At 40.4% G+C, this 23,067-nt stretch overlaps 2 protein-coding genes and 1 pseudogene across 5 annotated transcripts in view; 2 read left to right on the top strand and 1 right to left on the bottom strand.

Annotated features, from left to right (window-relative positions):
- Cct6b (chaperonin containing TCP1 subunit 6B) overlaps positions 1-23,064 on the bottom strand; it is a 50,484-nt gene extending 27,420 nt beyond the window's left edge. The window contains exons 1-3 of one of the 4 annotated variants that reach the window (XM_013359816.4): positions 22,923-23,064; positions 3,799-3,862; positions 3,129-3,263 (exon numbers count right to left, since the gene is read on the bottom strand). In XM_013359816.4, coding sequence (XP_013215270.1) covers positions 3,129-3,263; positions 3,799-3,801 — 138 coding nt within the window. In that variant the 5' untranslated portion in view covers positions 3,802-3,862; positions 22,923-23,064. Of the gene's footprint in view, positions 1-3,128; positions 3,264-3,798; positions 3,863-5,804; positions 6,085-22,790 lie in introns of those variants that run through there. The other 3 variants (XM_021728057.3, XM_005327771.4, XM_005327773.5) reach the window with 3 other exon arrangements.
- Positions 6,108-7,498, top strand: Znf830 (zinc finger protein 830). The gene has a single exon (XM_005327770.5). It carries the CDS (start codon positions 6,108-6,110, stop codon positions 7,218-7,220), a length of 1,113 nt encoding a protein of 370 aa, XP_005327827.1. The 3' UTR covers positions 7,221-7,498.
- Positions 8,284-22,040, top strand: LOC101972213 (trafficking protein particle complex subunit 4-like; annotated as a pseudogene).
- Positions 23,065-23,067: the final 3 nt, after the last annotated feature.

Raw genomic sequence — 23,067 nt, 5'->3', positions numbered from 1 at the left:
AATTTATAAAAGATAAAGTTGCTCTATTTCCAAAAATTATGACTACATTGTCATGTGGTGCCCTTCTAAATGAGCTCCAACAACAGCAACAACAAAAAAGGCTCCTTTTAATGCTAAGCATTTAGAAAAAAGTGCTAACAACACCTTCACCCAGTGATCAAAGTTAACATCACAGTAATGAGATAGACAGACATCATGTGCCTTCTGATAGGATGCATTCAGAAGAGCACAACAGTACTTCTGTGATTTTCCTGCCAAAAATTAATAAGCTGAGTATAATTGTGAGGAAAGAGACAAATCCAATTAAGGGACTTTGTATAAAATAACTGGCCTATAGTCCTTAAAAGTAGCAATGTCATGAAGCATAAAAGGAAGCTCAAGAATTATTTCAGCTTACAAGAGACTAAAGGAACATGACAACTGAATGCAATGCATGATCCTAGATTTTCTTTTTCTATAAAGGTCACTATTGGAAGCAGTGGTGAAATTTGAATAAAATCTGCAGATTAGATAATAGTACTACTTGAATGAGTCAATGTTAATATTAATTTCCTGTTTTATGTAATTACACTGTGGTTATATAAGAGAATCCTTAATTATAAAAATGTACACCGACTAATTCTGAAATAGATCATATCTGCAGCTTACTCTCAAATCATTTAGAAAAAGATACATAAAATGAAATATATTATTTCCTCTGATATATAGTACAATATGATATGTATGATATGTACAGTGATATATATGATTTCCTCTATTATAATGTTATATATAATTATATATACAAAATTATATATATATATATATGTGTGTGTGATATATATATATATATAAAATATCTCAGAGCAAGGCCAAGAATGGAGAAATTATAACAATTGGAGAATATGGATAACATTCTTGCAACTTTTCTGTAGATCTGAAATTCTGACAAAACAATTTTAAACAGTATTATTTACTCTGAAAAATAATAAATAGGGGCTGGGGTTGCAGCTCAGTAGTAGAACACCTGTCTATAGCATGTGTAAGGCACTAGATTTGATCCTCAGCACCACATATAAAATAAATAAATAAAGGTATTGCGTCCATCTATAACAAAAATATTTTTTAAAAAAATAGTTAACAAATTTTGTGAAGGCTGGTACAATTTCTAATTTATTCCCACCATTCCTTTATGTCACTCCTATAATATTTAAAAGTTGACATTTAATTGAACATTTGTGCTGGGCACTATCCTAAGAGCTTTACATGAATTAATTAGTTTAATCCTCTCAACAACAGTATGAAGTGGATAGTTATTACTCCCACTACACACAGGTGAGTGACCAAATTTTAAGGGAATAATGTAATTTGCCTAAGATTAGCAAACTAGTTAAGTGGAGCAATGTACCAGGGAATGAAATTGACCAAATTACGTGTATGCGTGTGTGAATGAATATGTAATAGCAAATCCCACTAACATGTAAAACTACAGTGTATCACTAAACATTTTTTTATAAAAGTGGAGCCAGGATTTAAACCCAAGAGACTTGACTCTAGAGCCTCGCTATTACCATTTTCAAAAATTTCCTCAGTCCAGGACATCACAATTGCTCATCTGGACTACTAGAACCTCTCTTGTCATGACGCCCTTAAAATTGTCCCCAAACATTTAAAATGCCAATATGATGTTACTATGTTGACATGTTTAGTCTATTCAAATCAGAATAAAGTGCAAGTTTCCTGGTTAACATACCACCCTCTGTGATCTGGCTCCCACCTCCTCCAGCCTCTTCTCTGCTACCATCCAAATCATTATAAACTCCAGCAATATCAAACTGCCGCCTGCTCTATAAAACACTATGTTGTTCCTTCTGTCTGGAATGCCATTCTCCTTGCTCCTCACTCTTTCATCTGGCTCATTCCATCCTGAAAATTTAGCTCAGGACTTACTTCCTCCAGTGAGTTGCTTTCTGACTACAACAGTTTAGTTTAGGAAATCCTTTCCTCCTCAGGGTTTCTGCCATATCCTGTGCCTAGCTCTATCACCAACTGCCAGTTTCATTATTATGTCATTATCTACCAATCTCTCAAAATAAACCAAACCTTATATTGTTTGGGTGTCCCTTTTCCCAGTCAAGGAGTAGATCCTGATTAATTTAAGTCAATTCCCCTTTAAATGGTTATTGGTTTAGAATGAGCATAAGACTAAAGTTGGCCCAACCACAAAAAAAGAAGTTGTGTCCCCTACTGAGTATTACCAAGAAGCAAGTAACCCTGATTTCCTCTGACAGTCTTACACTCAAGATAAAAACAAGCCTTAGGATGAAACAGTACCATGAATGGAAGAGCTAAGAGACAGAAAGGTCCCAGGTTCTTGATGACTGAATAAATTTTTTAATCAACTCAACTTGGATCCATCCTTATCTCTTAATGTTCTATTATGGGAGCTTAATAATTTCTTCATTGTTTAAGTGAGTTTTAGTTAATTTCTACTGCTTACCGGCCAAAGCATCCTAACTGAGATAAATTGCAGGTACTGAATTAATAGACAATTCTCAATACTGAATAAAACACAAAGAAGCAATAATTTCAGCACTTTAACTGGGTAATGCTTTGCTGAAAGGTCTCTGAATAAGAGAAAAAATTCAAATAATTATAGGAAACAGGTAGGTAATACTAAGAAAAGAATAGAGATCAAACAAAGACACAGAGCTAGAACTGTGCATGATGTTTCTGAGGCTAGTTAATGGAGGAATCTGAATAGATGGTTTATAAAGGAAAATAAATCTAAAAAGGTAGGTAAATTCACAAGATGGGAAACTTTCAATAAGGTTTTCCCTCCAGTTATTTTTTTAAAGGTGTGTAATTTGGTTTCAACTTTTATTAGTGGCATTTTCTTTCTTAAGCCATTACTCCTGGGTACATGGGTAATTTTTTATCTTTCTATAGATCTTAACCATTTCATTTTTAAAAGAGGCATATTATTCCAATAAAAGGCATTTATTTATTGGGGGGGTGAAGTTCAATGCTATTTCCATTTATAATTATCCAAGAATATCTTGAAATTAACCTGTACTCTCTCTAAAATTAAACCATTTTATTTTTTATAAACTTCATTCAAAATAGTGAATTCTGTGAAATAGTAATACCTCAGAAATGTAAAGATCAGCTTGTTTTAATAACTCTCCAATAATTAGAACATTTGAAGTAGTACCATCTCCTGTGATGTCATCCTGTGCTGTTGCAACTTTTGCTATCAAGGAAGCTGTTGGGTGTTGAATTTGCTAGAAAAAGTAAGCAACAGATTTAAAAAGAAAGGGGAATGAGATAGAGAAGGCTACAAAAAGATAACCTAAGGGTCAACAGTATAATTAAGAAATGAAATAAGCTTGATCCTACAAGTTTACAAGTTTTATATTATCAAATACTTAGTAAATGTCAAGTCCAAAATTTAAAAATTGAGAACTAATGAGGTTTGAACATTTTACAACACTCCTTTTTTCAGAATGCAATGATATTTACAAAAGAAGATTAAATCCTTCAATCTCAAAGATGAATATTTATGAAAATTGCAAAGGAATTTTTATTCTTCCATGATTACAAAGAATATAACACAGTGCCTTAAGTTTATTATTAATTTGCAAATATCCCTAAGTTATTGCTTGAAACAGCAAAAAAAAATTATTGAGGTTTAATCCAACAGGCATACCTCAAGACTGCAGTACTTAGCTGACAGCCTTGGCTTAAATGAATACAAATTGTACCATGTTCTTACTTAAGGCTTATTAAAGTTTATTAAAGTCAACAGCATCAGCTCACCATCTCATGAAGCAGTACATTGCCATCTTTGGTGAGTTTGATGTCACCGGCACCAGAAACAAGCCTGTTCAAAGAACAGTAATAATATTAACTTCACATGTCAAGAGTCAAACACAACATTCCTAGCACTTGTCGTTCCACTTTCCTTAATAAAGGAAACAGAGCTTTGAAAACTCCATTATGCCATGGGGGATTACCACAGTAACTATCACCACTTGCTGCTCACAGGATCCTTTCTCCCAAGATGAATTTATGGTGAATTCAGAACAAATGGAATATTCGGAGAGTACTTGAGTATTTAGAAACTTGGGTCAAAGAGTATGAGAAACAAAGCACATGTTTGCAAACTTTCCTGCAGGTTTTTATTTTGGTAAATGTCATCAATCATTCACTCCTTCAACTTAGTTCCCCTCATTCATCACCAAGCTAGATCATCAAGCTCTGTCAATTCTACGATCTAAATATCTCTGAGTCATAACCCCCCCTCCCCATTCCCACTGTCATTATCATTCTACCCTGGACTGCTTAAACAGCATCCTGATTACCTCCAAATTTGAATTTACCTTCCATGCTATACATTTATTTTTCTAAAAGGCAATGTGACTCAAAAATCCCTCAGTAATTTGTTTGTTCTCCATCACCTTCAAGGTAAAATCCAAACTAATTTAGCAATGACATACTTGACCTTTCCCAATCTGGCTTGTCTATCTTTCTTCCTCATCTACCACCTACCTACAAATCAAGTCTTTTACTTCCCCTTGTTTTTGTTTTGTTTGTTATGTTTACATTGTTGGGCTTTCTTATTCCTGAAATTATTCTACTTAGGAGGACTTGTACTCCCTTCTCCAACTGGTGAACTCATTCTTCTTTCAAGACTATGATCAAACGTCATCTGTTATCTTTTTAAAATATTTATTTATTTTAGTTTTAGGTGGACACAATACCTTTATTTTATTTTTATGTGATGCTGAGGATCCAACCCAGTGCCTCACGCATGCTAGGCAGACGCGCTACCACTTGAGCCACAACCCCAGCCCCATCATCTGTTATTTGAGAGGCTTTTCCTTCTGCCATCAGTAATTAGTCCCTTTCCTCAGTATAATCATATGCATCTATATATAATTAGCACATCTGTCTCTACCAGATTTCCTTAAGAACTAAAACTATCTTTGTCATCTGTTTTCCCAGCATCTAGTGCGTAAGTGCCTTCTTCTACTATTAATATTAGTTTTCTCCTTGCTGTCAGGATGTTTCTCTTATACCCTTTTGCTCTCACCAGTCTCTTCTCCACTTGTGAAAAGAAAAAAAAATGGTGCTAAATAAATACTAAAATAACGAACAATTATAGGCACAGAGCATTCAAGGAACTTGCCTAAGTACTCAGAGCTAGAAGATTAATTTGGATTTGAACCTATGCCTGCCTAGCTCCAAATCCTGTACCCTTTCCATAACAACACATTGCTTGCCATGCAAAAAGACTATCTGTCCTGGGTCTAAAAATTTAGCTCCGTGGTAGAGCCTGTGCTAAGCATGCACAAGACCCCTGCACCACGAAGCGGGGCTGGCAGTGGGGGGTAGAGTCGAATTTACAGACTAAGGGCATACAGTTTTAAAAAGCAGAGGAGTTGGGGCTGAAGATGTAATTCAGTGACAGGATTTGCCTAGGTACACCAAGCTCTGGGTTCGATGCCCTGCACGCGAGGAAGAAAGAGGTGTTAAACGCCTTCCATTTACAATGAGACAAATGAACTGGCTCTCTAATCCCACAGAAACCTTAACGAAAATGGGAGAGCGGGTGTCACGGCTTCACTGGGGGGGGGGGGGGGCTCTTTCCTCGGGGGAGGCTTTTCTCCTCCTGACCACCAGGCTAGAGATATTCTCAGGTCAGAAATGACAAAAAGGGAGCCAGGCCTACAAGTTGATCGCTCCAGTGTCTTCGCGGAACTTATGCATCAGAGGACGTCCCATCACCCCAAAACCGCCTGGTGCCCTAACCGCCGTCTCACATTTTCATGGTGCCCTTAGGACCCAGGTTGGTCCGCAGCACATCCTGCAACCCTCGGGCGGCGCATATGTTGACAGCCAAGGCCGCCTGGGCCCGCGCCACCTCAGCCTTGGAGTTTATAGCTTTGATCGCTGCCATAGCCTAACGGTTGAGCGGGGAAAAACAGCCTTCTTGCTGGTTCTGAGGTAAAATTCTGGCGCCACGCCCTCTCCTGCGCTGTGACCAATCGTCGCTCCATCAGGAAGTGACGCAATCAAGCCTCGCCGGGACGGAAGCCAGAATCGCCAGAGATCTGGTCGCAAAAATGGCGTCCTCCGCCTCCGCTCGGCCTGCGGCCGGGAAGCGAGTAGTAAATCAAGAAGAACTCAGACGATTGATGAAGGAGAAGCAGCGTCTGAGCAGTAACCGGAAAAGGATAGAATCTCCGTTCGCGAAGTACAACCGCTTGGGGCAGTTGAGCTGTGCCCTTTGTAACACCCCGGTAAAGAGCGAGCTCCTGTGGCAGACTCACGTCTTGGGAAAGCAGCACCGAGAGAAAGTGTCCGAGCTGAAAGGTGCGAAGGGAGCCGCCCAGGGTCCATCTGCAAACGCTGCGTCTCTTCTCATCAAGAGGAAAGCGTCGGATGCGGATAATCAAGACGCCAAGAGAGCGAAGGCCTCGGTTCCTCAGGTACAGCCCTCCACGTCCGCTTTGTCCACCAACTTTGACAAAACAGGAAAAGAGTCCGCTAGATCGACACCCAGTAAACCTTCGGGACTCGGTTTACTCCCTGATTATGAAGATGAGGAGGAGGAGGAGGAGGAAGAGGAGGGAGGCGGAGAAGGAAAAAAAGGAGATAGTAAGCTGCCGCCTAGTACACACGGCAAAGAACACTCACTTTCTTCCTCTCGGGAAGCAACAAGTAGTGTGCTACCAAACGATTCCTTTAATACCAATCCTCCCAAGGCCCCCTTAATTCCTCATTCAGGGTCAATTGAGAAAGCAGAAATACATGAAAAAGTGGTGGAAAGGAGAGAGAATACCGCGGAAGCATTACCGGAAGGATTTTTTGACGACCCTGAAGTAGATGCAAAGGTACGAAAGGTTGATGCTCCAAAGGACCAAATGGACAAAGAGTGGGAGGAATTTCAAAAAGCCATGAGGCAGGTCAACACTATTTCCGAAGCTATAGTCGCTGAAGAGGATGAGGAGGGACGGTTGGACCGCCAGATTGGGGAGATTGATGAGCAGATAGAATGTTACCGTCGGGTGGAAAAGCTGCGGAATCGCCAGGATGAGATTAAAAATAAACTTAAAGAGGTTTTGACTATAAAAGAACTGCAAAAAAAGGAAGAGGAGAATGCTGACAGCGACGATGAGGGAGAACTACAGGATTTGTTATCTCAGGATTGGAGGGTGAAAGGGGCTTTATTATAAGGTTTCTTGTTTTGTTTCTTACCTTACTGGGAATTGGATCCGGTGAAGCTCTACAGTTAAGTCCCAGCCCCAGCTCCCTGCCCCCCCCCTTTTTAAATTTGAGACAGGGTCTTCCTGACTTGCCCAGACTGGCCTCGAACTTGGAGATCCTCCTGCCTCAACCTGCGGAGTAGCTGGGATTCTATAGGCCTGCTCCACTATTGTTGTAGCTATTGTAAAGTTTTTTTCAGCAGTAAAAATGCTTTCAGTATAACAATACATCTGTTACTCCTTTCCTAGAGGTTTGGATACTCGTGTTTATTTTTGAGATAAAATGAGCCAGGAACAGTAGCACTTTGGAAGGTTGGTGTAATGTATTTTTGAGGTAAAGTTGCTTTTGAAATTTTTGAAGTGTTATGTAACAAAGTGCCAACTTTTTCATACATTTTAAGGCTTAAGTGTTTACTTTTGAGTTGAAAATCTGTTAAGTTGTAAATATTGTGTACAGTTAAATATATATTTACCTACATAATTATTTTGAAATTTATAAATTGATATAAGTCTGATAAACAGACAAGTGTTTACATGAGTACTCTGCTATTTGAGATGTATATATTTTTCTGAATCCTATATCAAAAGGTTGGAATTTTTTATTTTGTCTTGTTTTAAGAACACTACTCAAACACAAAAGTTATTCTGGGTTACTCAGTTCTCTGGATATTGTATTTTCAAAAAAATTTTAGAAGAACATTGAGAAAAATGTATACCAAACATGTTCAACCTTCTTAAAGCAAACTTTCCCTTTGATTAGACCAGTCATTGTCATACGTGGATGTATATGAGAATCACCTTTGATACTTTTAAAAGTGTACACATGAATCACCTATAAAGCTTAAAAAAAGAAAAAGTCGGGGCTGGGGATGTGGCTCAAGCGGTAGCGCGCTCGCCTGGCATGCGTGCGGCCCGGGTTCGATCCTCAGCACCACATACCAACAAAGATGTTGTGTCCGCCGAGAACTGAAAAATAAATGTTAAAAAAATTCTCTCACTCTCTCTCTCTCCTCTCTCACTCTCTCTTTAAAAAAAAAAAAAAAAAAAAAAAAAAAAAGAAAAAGTCAAATATCTTGAGTAAACCTGGGTGGGATGGGGTTCAGACAACTATTTTTCTTCTTCTTTTTACATGAGTAGGGATCAAATCTAGTGCCTATTAGACAAAACACTCTAACCCCAGCAGAGACAACTGTATTTTTGAAGTTCCTAAGTTATTCTAATAATATGCCAAAATTGGAGAGTGCCCTTAATCTAGAATCCATTTATGTTGTTTTCAGAATTACTTTTGCTCTAAAACATTTCATAAATTTCCTGTTTCTTGAATGAAAGAAATACTTATTACCTTTATTTCCATCTTATCCAGTCTGAATTTTGATTTTGTGATAAATTAGGATTCATTTTTATAGGTTTTGTTAATTATGGAGAGGACATTTAAAGTTTTTTTTATTATTATTTAAGTTTTCCTATTAGAAACAATTACCCTTGTTGATCTTTAATAGATTTAGTTATTCCTTCCTTTGGAGATTTGGTATTTAAACAGGAAAAGGGAATTAGTGTTCTGGAGGCAGAAATGCATACTCAGACAGCATATTCAAATAATACGTAAGACTTAACACTTCTTAGCACAGGCCAGGCAGGATTCTAAGTGCTTTACATATATTAACTCAATATATGAGTTTCCCTAAAGCGAAGATTTTATAGATAGAAGTAGGAAGAAAGTTTGCAAAGCCTTGAATTCTAAATAATTCTTCCTGTTGGCAATGTGGAAATCAATGGAGGTATTTTAAGCAAAGAATTAATCTGCAAAGAAATATCAGATGTCATTCTAGTTGCAGTATATAGAATGAAATGAACATGGAAGAAAGAAGCTGGGAGACTACTTGAAAAATGCATCTTCAAAAGCAAGGTAATAACTAAGACTGATTAGATATGGACTGGAAAAAAACAGAATTAAAAGAAATTTACAAGAAGAGTTGTTTTAGTGACTAGATGTAGAAGAAGAGAGAAAGATGGATTCAAAGGATAGATTTTTTTATTAGTGTGGATGCCTAGAAGTTGTTGTCTAACACTTATTGAGCAGAAGCACAAGTTATTAGTACTCTTTCCATCTCTGGCACAAAAAATCTTTGCTTTCTTGAGCTGCCAGTTGGTCAGGGATAGCACTTTCAGTTTGTCTAAGGGTACACCTACCTCAAATCTATGAACCCACACTTAGACTTTTCTGTCATTCATCACTTTAGTTGTAGTTGGACACAATACCTTTATTTCACTTATTACTTTTTTGTGGTGCTGAGGATCAAACCTCACACATGCAAGGCGAGTGCTCTGCCGATGAGCCACAACCTCAGCCCTCATTCATCACTTTATTATTTCAGCATGAAAAAAGTAGAAAAATGGGTTGAATTGTGAGCCCACTTCTCACTTTATTATTTCAGCATAAAAGAAGTACAAAAATGGGTTGAATTGTGAGCCCACTTCTACCTTGGTTAATTAATAGAGTAATACCCAATAAATAATGCAAGCCACATATATTTTAATTTTTACAATAGCTAATCTAAAAAGAAACAAGTGGATTTAGTTTTAATAATTTATTTGATTTATCAAAAATATTAACATTCGGGGCTGGGGATATGGCTCAAGCCCTAGTGCGCTTGCCTGGCATGCATGCAACCTGGGTTTGATCCTCAGCACCACATACAAAGAAAGATGTTGTGTCCGCCGATAACTAAAAAATAAATATTAAAAAATTCTCGGGTTGGGTATGTGGCTCAAGCGGTAGCGCGCTCCTCTCGCATGCGTGCTGCCCTGCGTGCTGCCAGGGTTCGATCCTCAGCACCACATACTAATGAAGATGTTGTGTCTGCCGATAACTAAAAATAAATAAATAAATATTTTAAAAATATATCTAAAAAAAAATTCTCTCAAAAAAATTAACATTTCAATATGTAATCAGTATTTAAAGGTTACTAATGTTACTTTTTCTTTTCTTTTTTCTTTTTTCCAAGCAAAAAGTGGGTTTACTGCAAAAGAGAGACTTCTTCAAAGAGAAGGGGCCCCAGAGTTGGGAATCCCTCTTTGCTTGTTTTCTAAAATCTGAGTGTTATCAGCAATCACAGTTTAGACTGGCCACTTTTCAAGTATTGAGTAGCCATTTTGTGACAGCACAGATTAAAGAGAATGTTATCTAAGTGAAAAAAATAAAACGGTAGGTAATAAGCAGACTGATATAACTGGAGCAGAGGGTTCATTCCTGGCAACAGTGAGAGTTAGCACTGGAAATATAGTTTGTGAACAGTGTGGAAAGGCCTTCAATGACATCTATAAAGAATTTGGACTTTCTAAGTTAACGTTTTATCCTTAAATGCTATCCCCCACCCCCATGGGGGCTTTGAACCAAGGGACGCTTTGTCACTGAGCCACATCTCCAGTCCTTTTTTTAAAGAGAGAGAGAGAGAATTTTTATTTCTTTATTTTTTTTTTAAAGAGAGAGGAGAGAGAGAATTTTTAATTTTTAGTTCTCGGCAGACACAACATCTTTGTTGGTATGTGGTGCTGAGGATCGAACCCGGGCCGAACGAATGCCAGGCGAGCGCGCTACCACTTGAGCCACATCCCCAGCCCAAGAGAGAATTTTTAATATTTATTTTTTTTAGTTTTTGGACAGAATCTGTCCATTTCTGTCTCCACTGGCCCTAGTCACTTGCCTCATTATTGCCCTGTCCTCCCACCTTTAACAACAGTCTTTTGACAAATTAGGATTGTTTTAAGAACCAAAATTAAGTCACTCCAAGTCATCATATGCTTCCATTACTGAGAAGGAAAAAAAAAATCAATCCTTCATTAAACCTACATGGTACTCCAGGATTGGTAAATATCATTTCCAAATTGATAATAGCCCCATTGAGGACAGAAGAAGACAGAATATAATTGTTCTACTTTGAAGCAAATGTTCCCATCCCAGAATATGGCTGTTTGTTTGTTGTTTTTTTAATTTTCAAAGAAATTGCAAGTCAAGAATGTTTTTGTTTTTAGTGAAATCTCAAAAACACCATGTGGGCTGAAGGTGCTCTGTGGCCCTCACTTTGTGCCGCCTCTCCAACTGGATCTGCTGTACTCTTCCTCTTTATTCTCATTGGCTAGCTTTCTAGTCCTCTAATGTGCCATTTGGGATCTTGAATCAATGTCCTTCTCTACTTGGAACCTGACTTCAGGTAGCATGACAGTCTTTGTCCCAATGTCCCTTTCTGAGATAAAAAGTCATCCCCCACCTCCTGTCACTACCATATTATAAGTTCATTAAACTGTTTACTATCTTAAATTAGCTTATTTGTACACGAGTTAATGTCTTTCCCCACAAGAATGTAAACTCCCACAAGGACAGGGAGCTTGTCTGTCCTGGTCACAACCTAAAATTATTCCAGGCACATAATGGGGCTCAATAAATATCTGTTGAATGAATAATACCCACATAGCTAGATGTTGATTGGTAAAGTGGTGAGAAGACCAACCTGACTCACAGAAGTGGCAACCAAAATAAAAGAGGCTTGTGTTTAAGAAGCCTCTTCCCGCTGTGTCTCCCTTACTTGCTTGACACATGAAATCTTTACCTGTTCTGAGCACATGAGCAGCTCAAGGAGGTTTACACAACAACCTCTAGAGTGCAGTGGGCCACCTCCGCAGTTAGCAGCTAATAGGAATTCCTCATGACACCAAACAAGCAAAAGGGGATGTCCATATGTCAGCGAGATCTGTGGGCAGCCCTGATTGCCTAGAGGACTCTTAAGTGGAGAATAGAGGAATAAAATGTTTCAGAAGCAGGGAAAGATCAAAGAGTCGGCAAGTACACACTGCCTCCCAGCTGCTCGCAGCCTTCCCATTGCATTTGGCTCCCTCCTTCCATCACTTGGCAGTCAAAGCCATTCCAGTGAATCTGCACTCAGCCATCCTTCACTAAAGCACTCTCCATCTCAGAGGAGGAACCGAGTTCCATCTGGCTGCACCACCATTTTGCTAACAGCATTTGGCAGGATTTGTGCACACTGGGGAGTCAGCAGTCACCTTTAGGGAATGGTAAGGACCACACTGGGTGGTTGATTATTTTCTTTTTCTTCCTCCTACCCCACTACACCATAATGGGGATTGAGCCTCGGGGCACCCTACCATTGAGACACACCCCCAATCTTTTTTTTTTTTTGAGACAGGGTCTTGCTGAGTTGCTCAGGCTGGCCTTGAATTTACAATCCTGCCTCAGCCTCCTGAGACCCCGGAATTACAAGTGTGTTTCTTTTCTTTCTTTTTTTTTTTTTTTTGGTGGTGCTGGGGTTTGAACCCAGGGTCTTGTGCATGCTAAGCAAGCACTCTACCAACTGAGCTATATCCCCAGCCCAAGTGTGTGTTTCTGCACCTGGCATTGTTCTCCCTGTGTGTGTTGTTGGTTGTCAGTTGTTTTGTAAATTGTAAGGCAATTTCAATCAAGCAAGCCTGGTGGTCAGATTATTAATAATAGCTACCATTTGTGAGATATCTACCATGTGTCTGGCCTTATGCTAAGGCTTGACCTATGCCATCTCTAATCTCACAACAACCTGTAAAGTACATCTCTTCATTATAAAGATGAGAAAACTGAGGCTAAGAAGTGAAGCAACTTGCTAAAGGAAACAATCCAAAAGCTCCTATACTTCCCACTATCACCATGCATCCTTATTATTTAATATTAATGTGTTTGCACAGTGAGAATACTTTTTCCTTCACTTTAGTTTTGAAGTCTCAACATACCCCAGAGAAGTAAAGCAACTTTTACTACCTAATGATTATTCTAGATGTCTATGATTTGTCCAAGTTCACTTAGCAAATTAATTGCTAAAAGACTAGATGTAGCTTAATTCCCAGTTATAGCTTTTTGTTTGTTTGCAGTACTAGGAATCAAACTCAGGGCCTCTTGCTCCACCATTGAGCTATATCCCCAGCTTCCCAACTACCCAAAGACATCTTTCTTTCTTTTTTTTTTTTTTTTAAATCGCTACTTTTTTTTAGAGAGAGAGAACTGTTTAATATTTATTTTTTAGTTTTCGGTGGACACAACATCTTTATTTTATTTTTATGTAGTGCTGAGGATGGATCCCAGCGCCCCGCGCATGCCAGGCAAGCGTGCTACCGCTTGAGCCACATCCCCAGCCCCCAGAGACATCTTTCTATATGTAAAAATGAAATGTATAAAATGGAAGATGATCTCCAAAATCACAAGAATTAAAATTACAGAAGCCAGGCATGGTAGCATATAATGCCTATAATCACAGCTACTTGGGAGGCTAAGGCAGAAAGAAAGTTCAAGGCCAGCCAGGGGAATTTAGTGAAACCCTCTCAAAAATAAAAAGGACTGGGGATGTAACTCTGGTAAGGTGCTTGCCTAGCATGTGCAAAGCCCTGGGTTCAATCCCCTGGTACTGGGGGGAAAAAAGGAAGTTGTTTCCCTTAGCAAGTTGCTAAAGTTTAAGGGAACTCAGTGCTTCTCAGAAACCGTGGCTGGGCTAGGAAGCCATATTTTTAAAAGTTTCTTATCCACACTGATTCTCTCCACGCACTCTTGTCCTGCCTTACCTCCATTTCAACAACAATAAAGTTTACTTCTTTGTCCTCTGATGGGAGGAAGAATGGTAACTTCAGTTCCCAGACACTCCAATGAGGAACAATCATTACACAGTGCCCATGATCCACCACTGCTATGGTTCAGATATGCTTTGTCCCCCAAAGATTGAGACTTTGGTCTTCCATGTGGTGATGATGGGAGGTAGGGCTTGGTGGGGGGTCCTCAGGTCACCGAGGCCTACCCTGTGAAGGGACTAAGGTAGTTCTTATGGAACCCCTGTGGTTAGTTCTTTGAAGATAAGCTATAAAAGCCTGAGCCTGAACCCTGAGTCATTCTCTGGCTTTCTGTTCTGCAATGTGGTCTCTCACTTCTGCACGTGCTCCTGTAATGCCATCCTTCCCAAAGCCAAGCTATTCCCCGGATCATGCCTTTGAACTCCAGAACTGTGAGCTAAGTAAACCTCCCTTCTTTATAAAGTTACCCAGCTTCAGGTATTTCATTATAATAATGGAAAATGGACCAATACAACCACTTTTTATTTATTTATTTTTTTTATATTTATTTTTCAGTTTTCGGTGGACACAACATCTTTATTTTATTTTTATGTGGTGATGAGGATCGAACCCAGCACCCCGCGCATGCCAGGTGAGCACATTACCGCTTGAGCCACATCCCCAGCCCCAAACCACTTTTTAACAACGCAACCTTAGGTCACCCTGGTTTTGAGAACACCATATTCGCTTAAGGAAAAGACTCTGAAAAAAGAAAATGCCTAAGGCTGGAGTCCCACTTCTGCCACTTACTTTGTATGCAATAGCCACCTGTCCAGGTTATACTAAGAGCCTGAGTATTACGCTGTCTGGGTGCCCCCTAAGGATCCTCCCAGTGGGTGCTATCAAGGCCAAGTGTAGGCAGGTGAGGGAGACACAAAGAGCTGCCCAGGTCAGTAGCCTTAAACCAGAGGGCGTGGGCAGGACTGCCCAACAAAAGAGAGAGGAGGGAAGGGGTTTTGGAATAAGAAAGGGGTCAGAGGAACAAGAGTGGCAGAAAGGGCGTGGTGGCGCACACCTGTAATCCCAGCGATTTGGGAAGCTGAGGCAGGAGGATCACAAGTTGAGACCAGCCTTAGCAACTGAGCCTGTCTCAAAAAATGAAAAGGGATGGGGGTTGTGGGAACATGGAGAGGAGGCTGGATCCGAGTTCTTGAGCAGCACCTGTTGCAATGATGATTTTTAGTATGTATGAGATGAACAAAGTTGGTGGCCTGATTTACCAACTGGACAACTGCTAGCCACGGGCTGAGCTACATTCAGGTACCCTCTGGATCTGCTATCGAGCTACACAAGAGCATGTGCTGGTTGCCTTCAGACAGCAAGACAGCATCCAGGTGGGCTGTAAGGAAAGAAATGAAGGAAATCAAGAGAGAGGAGAGGCAGCTCAACAGTAACAGGTTTATGAGGGACAAACCTGCAGAGGGGGCCCAGAGACTGAGCCCTTTCTTCTGCTTATAGCCTGAGGTAGTTATAGACAGATGAGGGAGTGGGTGAATTTTTGTGGTTAGGCTGCTGGGAGGGGTTTGTCAGGGAAGGGAAGGGTCCTTATGGTCAACTCCATTATTTGAGGTGGTCACTGTTCCATGTCAAACCAGGTGTTTACAGAATTCCAGTCCCAGATAGCAATTTCCTTTCTTTGCATGATGATCAAGTATTGCCTGAGGTTGAAGGTCAAGCTGACTCACAGTGATTGTGAGGTGGGTCTTGTTCTAAGATGAAGGATATGTTTCAAAATGACCTTGCCTTTGTCAAATCTTCCTAACATGGGCCAAACAGTGCTGGCCTTCAGAGGTGTGGACATGAAGGGCAGTACATGGCCAATGAAAAAGAGGTGCTGGAGCACCCTGCTAATTAGCTGGTGTCTCTTCAATTTAGTCAACCCGGCCCCACCTCCAATCAGAGAAGCTCATGCTGGCCTCCATATTCCACTTGCTCCTTGCCACTAGCTCCCAGCTGTCTCCTGAACAGGGAAGCTCAGGCACATTCAAACTGCACTTCTTCTAGATACTGACAGGGATCAAGGTTGTGGCAGAACCTGGGCAAACTGGAATAGATTCTGTTCTTTGAAAAATTTATGAAATTTACTGAGATTTTGCCCTCAATAATCCATTCTACTCCCTGGAAGTATGCATCAGGGGTGAGCTGTTTGATCAGAACCTGAAGCTAGCTTTGGAGGTGGCAGAGAAGCCTGGGACTTTTGGAACTGGATCATAGGCTAAACCTTCCTGGGACCCCCAAATTCTGATAGATCCTGCAGCATGAGTTCTACTGTTTCCATTCCAATGGGGATCCCAGGAGCCTTGAGTGTACTTGGGAGGATGCCACACCTGATGATGTGTACTATCCCTGAGCCTGAATGCCATGCTGTCTTCCTTTCTGTATATAACATGGTCCTAATTCCCAACTCTGTATGGATTTATTTATGGAAAAGGTAGACCCATAAATCCCTTTGATTCCAAAAAAAGGGGTTGGGGGTGATGAGGATGTAGCTCATGGTAAAGTACCTCTAGGTTCAATCCCTAGTTTCTTAAGATAGCTTTTTTTTTTTTTTTTTAAAGAGAAAAAAAGCTGTCTTCAACCTCTGCCCCCAAAACCAAAGCTGGAAAACTGACAATCACCAATACTACCTGTCAACCAGCTCTGTGTCCTATGCAGGATACAGAACTGAAATTTGCTTCCCAAATAGGCTCAACTCTTTATAAAAACCACATTGTCCTCTGAAAAGCGTTAACTTTCTTCTTCACACTAGAAAACCCAATTCAGGAGCTCAAGGAAAGTGACAACACCACCTTCCCCACACCTTAACTCTCCTCTCAGTCCTGCCCCCAAACTGTGCCCCCTCCCAGCTCTGCCATGCACAGCTACTCCCAAAGCTTTGCTCCTTCCTACCTGAGCCTGGCAGCTGTAGCACAAGGTTTTCAAAGGAGAGGCCAGGTAACACCTCTGATTAAGAACCAATCTCTGCAGCCTGTACTAAGATGAAAAACCAGGGATTGATTTTAATTATATCTTCCTACAGCTATTCCCTTTTAAATATTTATCCTGGCAAACACCACCACCATTTTTTACAACTTACTTTAATTGTGCGACTATTAAGCAAACCAAACCGTAAAATTGGCTTTCACTGCTGAGATTTATGTGATTCATAGAGCAGAGCTTATTAAAGAAGGGAATCCACTGAGAGGAAACTAACCTCATGAGTGCCCATCCTCTCTAGGAAGGTAAGAAACCTTTCCCCTATTCCTGCCTGTGGCTTCCCAGCTTCCAGCTTCTAGCATAGAAAATATAGAGAATCTACCCATCTCCCTGTGATTTTTATTTCTTCTTAACTCTAATGAATCTAAACTGGAAGTTAGGAATGATAGTCTTAAGAATGGTGTTAGCTTTGAGACACAAACAAGATCAATGCCCTGGAGGATTTATGACCATGGTCTGAAGAAAGGAGCTGATCATGGATTTTTGTTTCATTTTGTTTTTTTGTGGTGCTGGGGATTGAACCAAGGGCCTTGTGCATGCAAGGCAGGCACTCTGCCAAAGGAGCTCTATCCCCTGCCCTGTGATTTTTGAATAGCTAGAAATAGGCAAGGGGTGTCCTGATTATTCACCACCATAGTTTTGCTTTGAGACTCCAATAGAAGTTTTCCCCTCCAAAATGCATATGTACACATTTGTATAAAAATTCAGTGGGTTCCAGGACACCCCTGACCCCCTAGTATGGGTCCATAAGCCTCAGTTATTTCTCACTACTTTCATTCCTGCCACCAAAGCTGCCCTCATTTCTCCCAAAGCTGTTCTCATTTTTCACAGTAGTTACCTAACTCGTCTCCCGATTTCTGGATACAGCAGCCAGAGTGATAGAGATCCCGTTACTAAGCCAGATCATATCATTTATCGGTGCAGTGCAGTCCATTAGCTTCCCATTTCACCTGGACTAAAAGCTAGTGTCTTTATAATGGTTTAGGGCTCTGCAGGAGCTGTCTCTTTGTTGACCTCATCCTCTGCTCTTCTCAATCTTAACTTGAACCACTTTAGTTGTTCTCCCAATGTAATAAGCACATTCTGGCCTTCTAAGTCTTTCCTTGATACTCCCTCTACCCTAGATCTGCATATGGCTCTCACTTTCATTCACTTTTTTTTTTTGTACTGGGGATTAGACCCAGGGGCACTCTACCACTGAGCTACATACCCTATCCTTTTTATTCTTTTTTAAATTAAATTATTTATTTATTCTAATTCATTATACATGATGGCAGAATGTAACTCATTTCATATTACACAGATAGAGCATAATTTTTCGAGTCACTGATTGTACACAAAGTATACACAGACCTAAATGTAAAAAGTAAAACTAAAACCATTTGTGCCTTTTTATTCTTTATTTTGAGATAAATAGGGTCTTTCTAAATTGCTGAGGCTGGTTTCAAACTTGTGATGCTCCTGCCTCAGCTTCCCAAGTTGCTGCTATTACAGGCATGTACCACCACTCCCAGTTTTTTTCATTAATTCTCTTCTGAGTTTAGTTGGTGAATCCTTCCTGATCTTTATTTAAAACTGCAACTCTCCCCTCATTGTCCCATACCTCTGATCCTCTTTAGCTCCCTTCTTCTGCTTAGTACCCATCCATACCTTACAGCCTATGTACTTTACTAATTTGTTTGCTATGTCCCACACTAGCCTGTTAGCTTCATCAGAGTAGGAATGTTTGCTGTATTCCAGGTTGGAGAATTGTGCCCAATACAGAGTAGGCATTCAATGATCACTTGACTGATTAATCCACAAAAGAGAGTAAACTCTGAGTGGGACGAATGTACCCAGGCTGGAAGGTAGAGGAGAATGTACATTTACTGTAATACTTCTACGGGCTAAACAGTTTGCAAGTCAATATTGTCATCTCATTTAATTGTCATAAACAATCACAAAAGTTATTTTATCCTTATTTCACTCCACCCAAAATGAAATATTTAAGTATAAATCTAGCAAAATATGTACAAGATCTATATAAAGAATACTACAAAACTTTGAAGAAATCAAAGAACAAAATAAACGGAGATATTCAATGTTTATAAATAGGAGACTCAATACAAAACTGTCAAGATGTCAGTTCTTCCTCACTTGAGCTGAGGATTCAGTGCAATCACAAGAAAAATTCCAGCAAGTTATTTGTGAATATTAGCTTTAGGAAATAATCGTATAGTTTATATGAAGTAAAAGACCCTTAATAGTCAACATAACATTGAAGAATAACCATGTTGGTAAACCAACACCACCTGATATAAAGATTTATTATAAAGCTGAAGTGATCAAAATACTGTGGTACTAATGAAACAAATAGATCAGTGGGGGGAAAAAACAGAGCCCAAGCTGTGTGCAGTAGTGCTGTGATCCCAGCAACTTGGCAAGTAGAGGCAGGAAGATCACAACGTTCAAGGCCAGCCTGGGCAATTTAGCGAGGTCCTAAGCAACTGAGTAAAAACTTGTCTCAAAATAAAAAGGGCTGGGGATGTAACTCAGGGGTTAAGCATCCCTGGGTTCAATTCCCAGTACCAAAAAAACCCACCAAAATACATTAAAAAAAGAAAAAAAAAAAAACAGATCCCAGAAGTAGACCCATAAATATACTAAAATGATCTTTGACAAAGGAACAAAAAAGCATGAGTTTTTAAAAAATTGGTGTTTGTAGCCATGTGTGGTGGCACACGCAGCAGCTCAGGAGGCTGAGACTGGAGAATCCCGAGTTCAAAGCCAGCCTCAGCAATGGTGAAGTGCTGAGCAACTCGGTGAGACCCTGCCTCTAAATAAAATACAAAATAGGGCTGGGGATGTGGCTCAGTGGCTGGGTGGCCCTGAGTTTAATCTCTCAGGTACCCTCAACCTCAAAAATGGTGCTTGAATAACATAGGCATACATTAGCAAAAAAGAAAAAAAGAAAAGAATCAAAATAACAGACTATACACTCTTCCCAAAAATTAACTCAAAATGGAATACAGACCTAAATGTAAAATGTAAAACTATCGCCACTTCATTAAGAAAACTAAAGGCCCAGAGAACAAGACAGATGAAGGTCACACAAGTTGAGGTAGAATGTGAATCTATAACTACAAAGCTATAAAGTTGTTTTCCCCACCACACTTTACATTCTCCTTGGGAGAACAATTCCCACCTTTTTTTTTTTTTTAGTACCAGGGATTGAACTCAGGGGTACTAGACCACTGAGCCACATCCCCAGCCCTATTTTGTATTTTATTTAGAGACAGGGTCTCACTGAGTTGCTTAGCGCCTCGCAGTTGCTGAGGCTAGCTTTGAACTCACGATCCTCCTATCTCAGCCTCCCAAGCTGCTGGGATTTCAGGCATGTGCCACCACACCCAGCCAGTTCCCATCTTTCTAAAGAGATTCAATTGCCAGCCTTCACACCTAGTTCTATTTCATAGGAGGGGACCTGAGTCAGAGATCATTGGGGTGCCATGGAGCTCTAATGAAGCAAAACAATACTAACAATACTAAGTCTGTAATTATTGTCAAAGACACAACTTAATAAACATCCTTGTAAGGGATCTTTTTCCTTTCTGTGTACTATGTATGTGCCCGGCACCATCAGGGAGGCTAAAAAGAAGCACAAGGCACAGATGCCACCCTCTGCAAATAGGTTTTAAATGTAGGGCTTTGGCATCTAATAGGAAAATAGTGCATGCAGTTTCATATTTTCTAGTTGCCACATTGTCAAAAAAAGTAAAACAGCTGAGATTAATTTTAATAATATATTTTATTTAATCCAACATTTCAAAAATTATTTCAACATGTAATTAGCATACAGATATTATTAGTGAGATCTGACATTCTTGGGCAGTGGTATTTATTTATTGGTGTGTAGCTTTCACTTAATAGCCTCTCTCAACTTGCATTAGCCACATTTCAAGTGTTCAAAAGCCATACGTGGCTAGTCATTATTACAGTACTGGATAGCACAGGATTAGGGGAAAAGATGGATACCAGTTAAGTGTTTCAAATCAAAATGTAGTCAATGCAGTGGTAGAGACGTTCAGGATCACTGGAATTAGGATGTAAGCCTCTGAGGCCTTCCAATTCTGAAGACTCTTATTCTGCCACATATCATAGAAAAGACAGAGAAGCTTTAGTCCACTTTGTACACTGGAATCAACATTAGCCTTGGTTAACCAAATTTAATACACCCAAAACAAAACTGATCCCTTTATTGGATGTACTTCCTCCTCCTTTCTTAATTTTTTAGTTCAGGTGATGGCCTCTATATGGTCACTCAAGTCATCCTTATTTCATAACAGATATATGAGCACTTCATCAGGACACTCTCATCTCTCACATGGATTACCACAAGGGCCTTTGGGAGGATGACCTTAGGCCTGAGCCTAAGCAACTCCATTTTAAAGCCAGCAGTCTCACCAGGCACACCCACAGAGCCCTCCAGTATGACCTCAAACAAGTTACTTCCCCTCACCCTGGTAAAGCCCCCGGCAGGCTGACCTTGCCAGATACAAGGGAAAGGCGAGAGGATCAGGGTGGAGACCACCACCAGACCAGATGTTTCTGACCCCAGGGTAAATGATGTCATGGAAAATTCCAGTGGACTGAAAGGGGGGTCAAAAGTCCCAGAATTTAGTATAAATAATAGAGCTGATGAACAGGGATTCAGCCAGCTGAAACAAGAATGCACTGGAGCTGGAAAGCCTGGTGAGGACCTAACATCCCATCAACTGACGTGGTTTCCTGATCCTCTGCATGATCCTCACCCACTCTCAAACTCTACTGCCTGGTCTGGACCCTGGTGAGAGCCACAACTTCTCCCTACAACCCTCTCCTCAACTAGTCGTCCATTCCATGCCAGGAACAGCCTGCCTTGGTTCCAAAGCTGGTCACCCGGGTCTAAAGTGAGTGTGCATCAGCTGGACATAAAACCTAAGGCTTGAGATTTTTGAACTTAGCATGTAGAGGAAATGACTAGCCTATCATGATTAAGTGTTTTGCAGTGCTTAAAATTAATATAGAATTGTTTGCTGTGAATTGATTGTCTATTGCACTGCCTAGCATTAAGGATTGTTGTTTTCTTGTTTAAGAACCTATAGAGTGAAATTGTATTGAGTAGTTTGAGTGAATAAAGCACTAAAAAGGGCAGAAGCTCGTGTACATTCTTTATTTCTCCCCTTGACGGCAAACATTGCAATTTTGCCCCCCCCACCCACATAGCCTTCTATTTGGTTCCCTTGCCTCAGTCACTCCCTGACTAACAGTAATTAGTATTCCCTAGGTTCATTCATGGTTCACCTTCCCCTACAGAATGAAGGTCAAACTGTCACAAAGCAAAGAATCCTCTTGGGGGGTGGTGCATGCCAATAATCCCAGAGACTTGGGAGGCTGAGGCAGGAGGATCACAAGCTGGATGTCAGTCCCATCAACTTAATGAGACCCTCTGTCTTAAAAAATTAAAAAGGTTGGGGTATAGCTCAATTGTAGGAAGCCCCTGGGTTCAACTACCACTACCAAAAGGAGAAAAAAAAAATAAAGAATCCCCTTAGATATCTGTTCTTTGTTTATGTAATAAGATCCAGCTGTTTGCCCTTTCTGGACCCTGAACAAGGTTACTTGCCTTCTCTGTCGCTCTTTTGTAAAAATAGCCAAGTCAAGCTGTCATAAAGCGGACTTGAGGTTTAGAAGTGAAAGTACACTTTGAGGGCTGGGATTGTAGCTTAGTGGTAGAGTGTGAGGCACTGGGTTCGATTCTCAGCATCACATATAAATAGACTAAAAAATAATAAAGACCCATTGACAACTAAAAGATATTTTTTAAAAAATACACTCTGAACCATACCTAACCAAAGGGCTACTCTCCCCCACCGCTCCTTCACACGACAGCTACCTTCCACCTACCCAGTGTCTCTTTTCAATCCAGGAAGTTACTGCCCAGTGGCAGGGCGTGACACGGCACCGAGGAAATAAGGAAAAAGCCTGGATGACGCCACCTTTGCCAAGCTCACTACAGTACAGTTTCTCAACCAGTACCTTTAAGGACTAGACGATCCCTGGCAATCTGGGGGCGTCCTCGCGGGGCTGGGGATCCCACTACCTCCACTCATCACCAACCCGACCGAGCGGAATCCACACCAAGCACGTGGCGGGACCGGGGGCGGGGCCGGGTCACGTAGCT

The sequence above is a fragment of the Ictidomys tridecemlineatus genome, chromosome 3, assembly GCF_052094955.1.
Source record: "Ictidomys tridecemlineatus isolate mIctTri1 chromosome 3, mIctTri1.hap1, whole genome shotgun sequence".
Taxonomy (NCBI): Eukaryota; Metazoa; Chordata; class Mammalia; order Rodentia; family Sciuridae; genus Ictidomys; species Ictidomys tridecemlineatus.
The sequence above is the reverse complement of the archived record's forward strand: the minus strand, read 5'-3'. Positions and strand labels throughout refer to the sequence as shown.

What these genes read in the sequence shown, in the direction of transcription:
- Znf830 (XM_005327770.5), top strand. Translation starts at nt 6,108, where the DNA reads ATGGCGTCCTCCGCCTCCGCTCGGCCTGCGGCCGGGAAGCGAGTAGTA.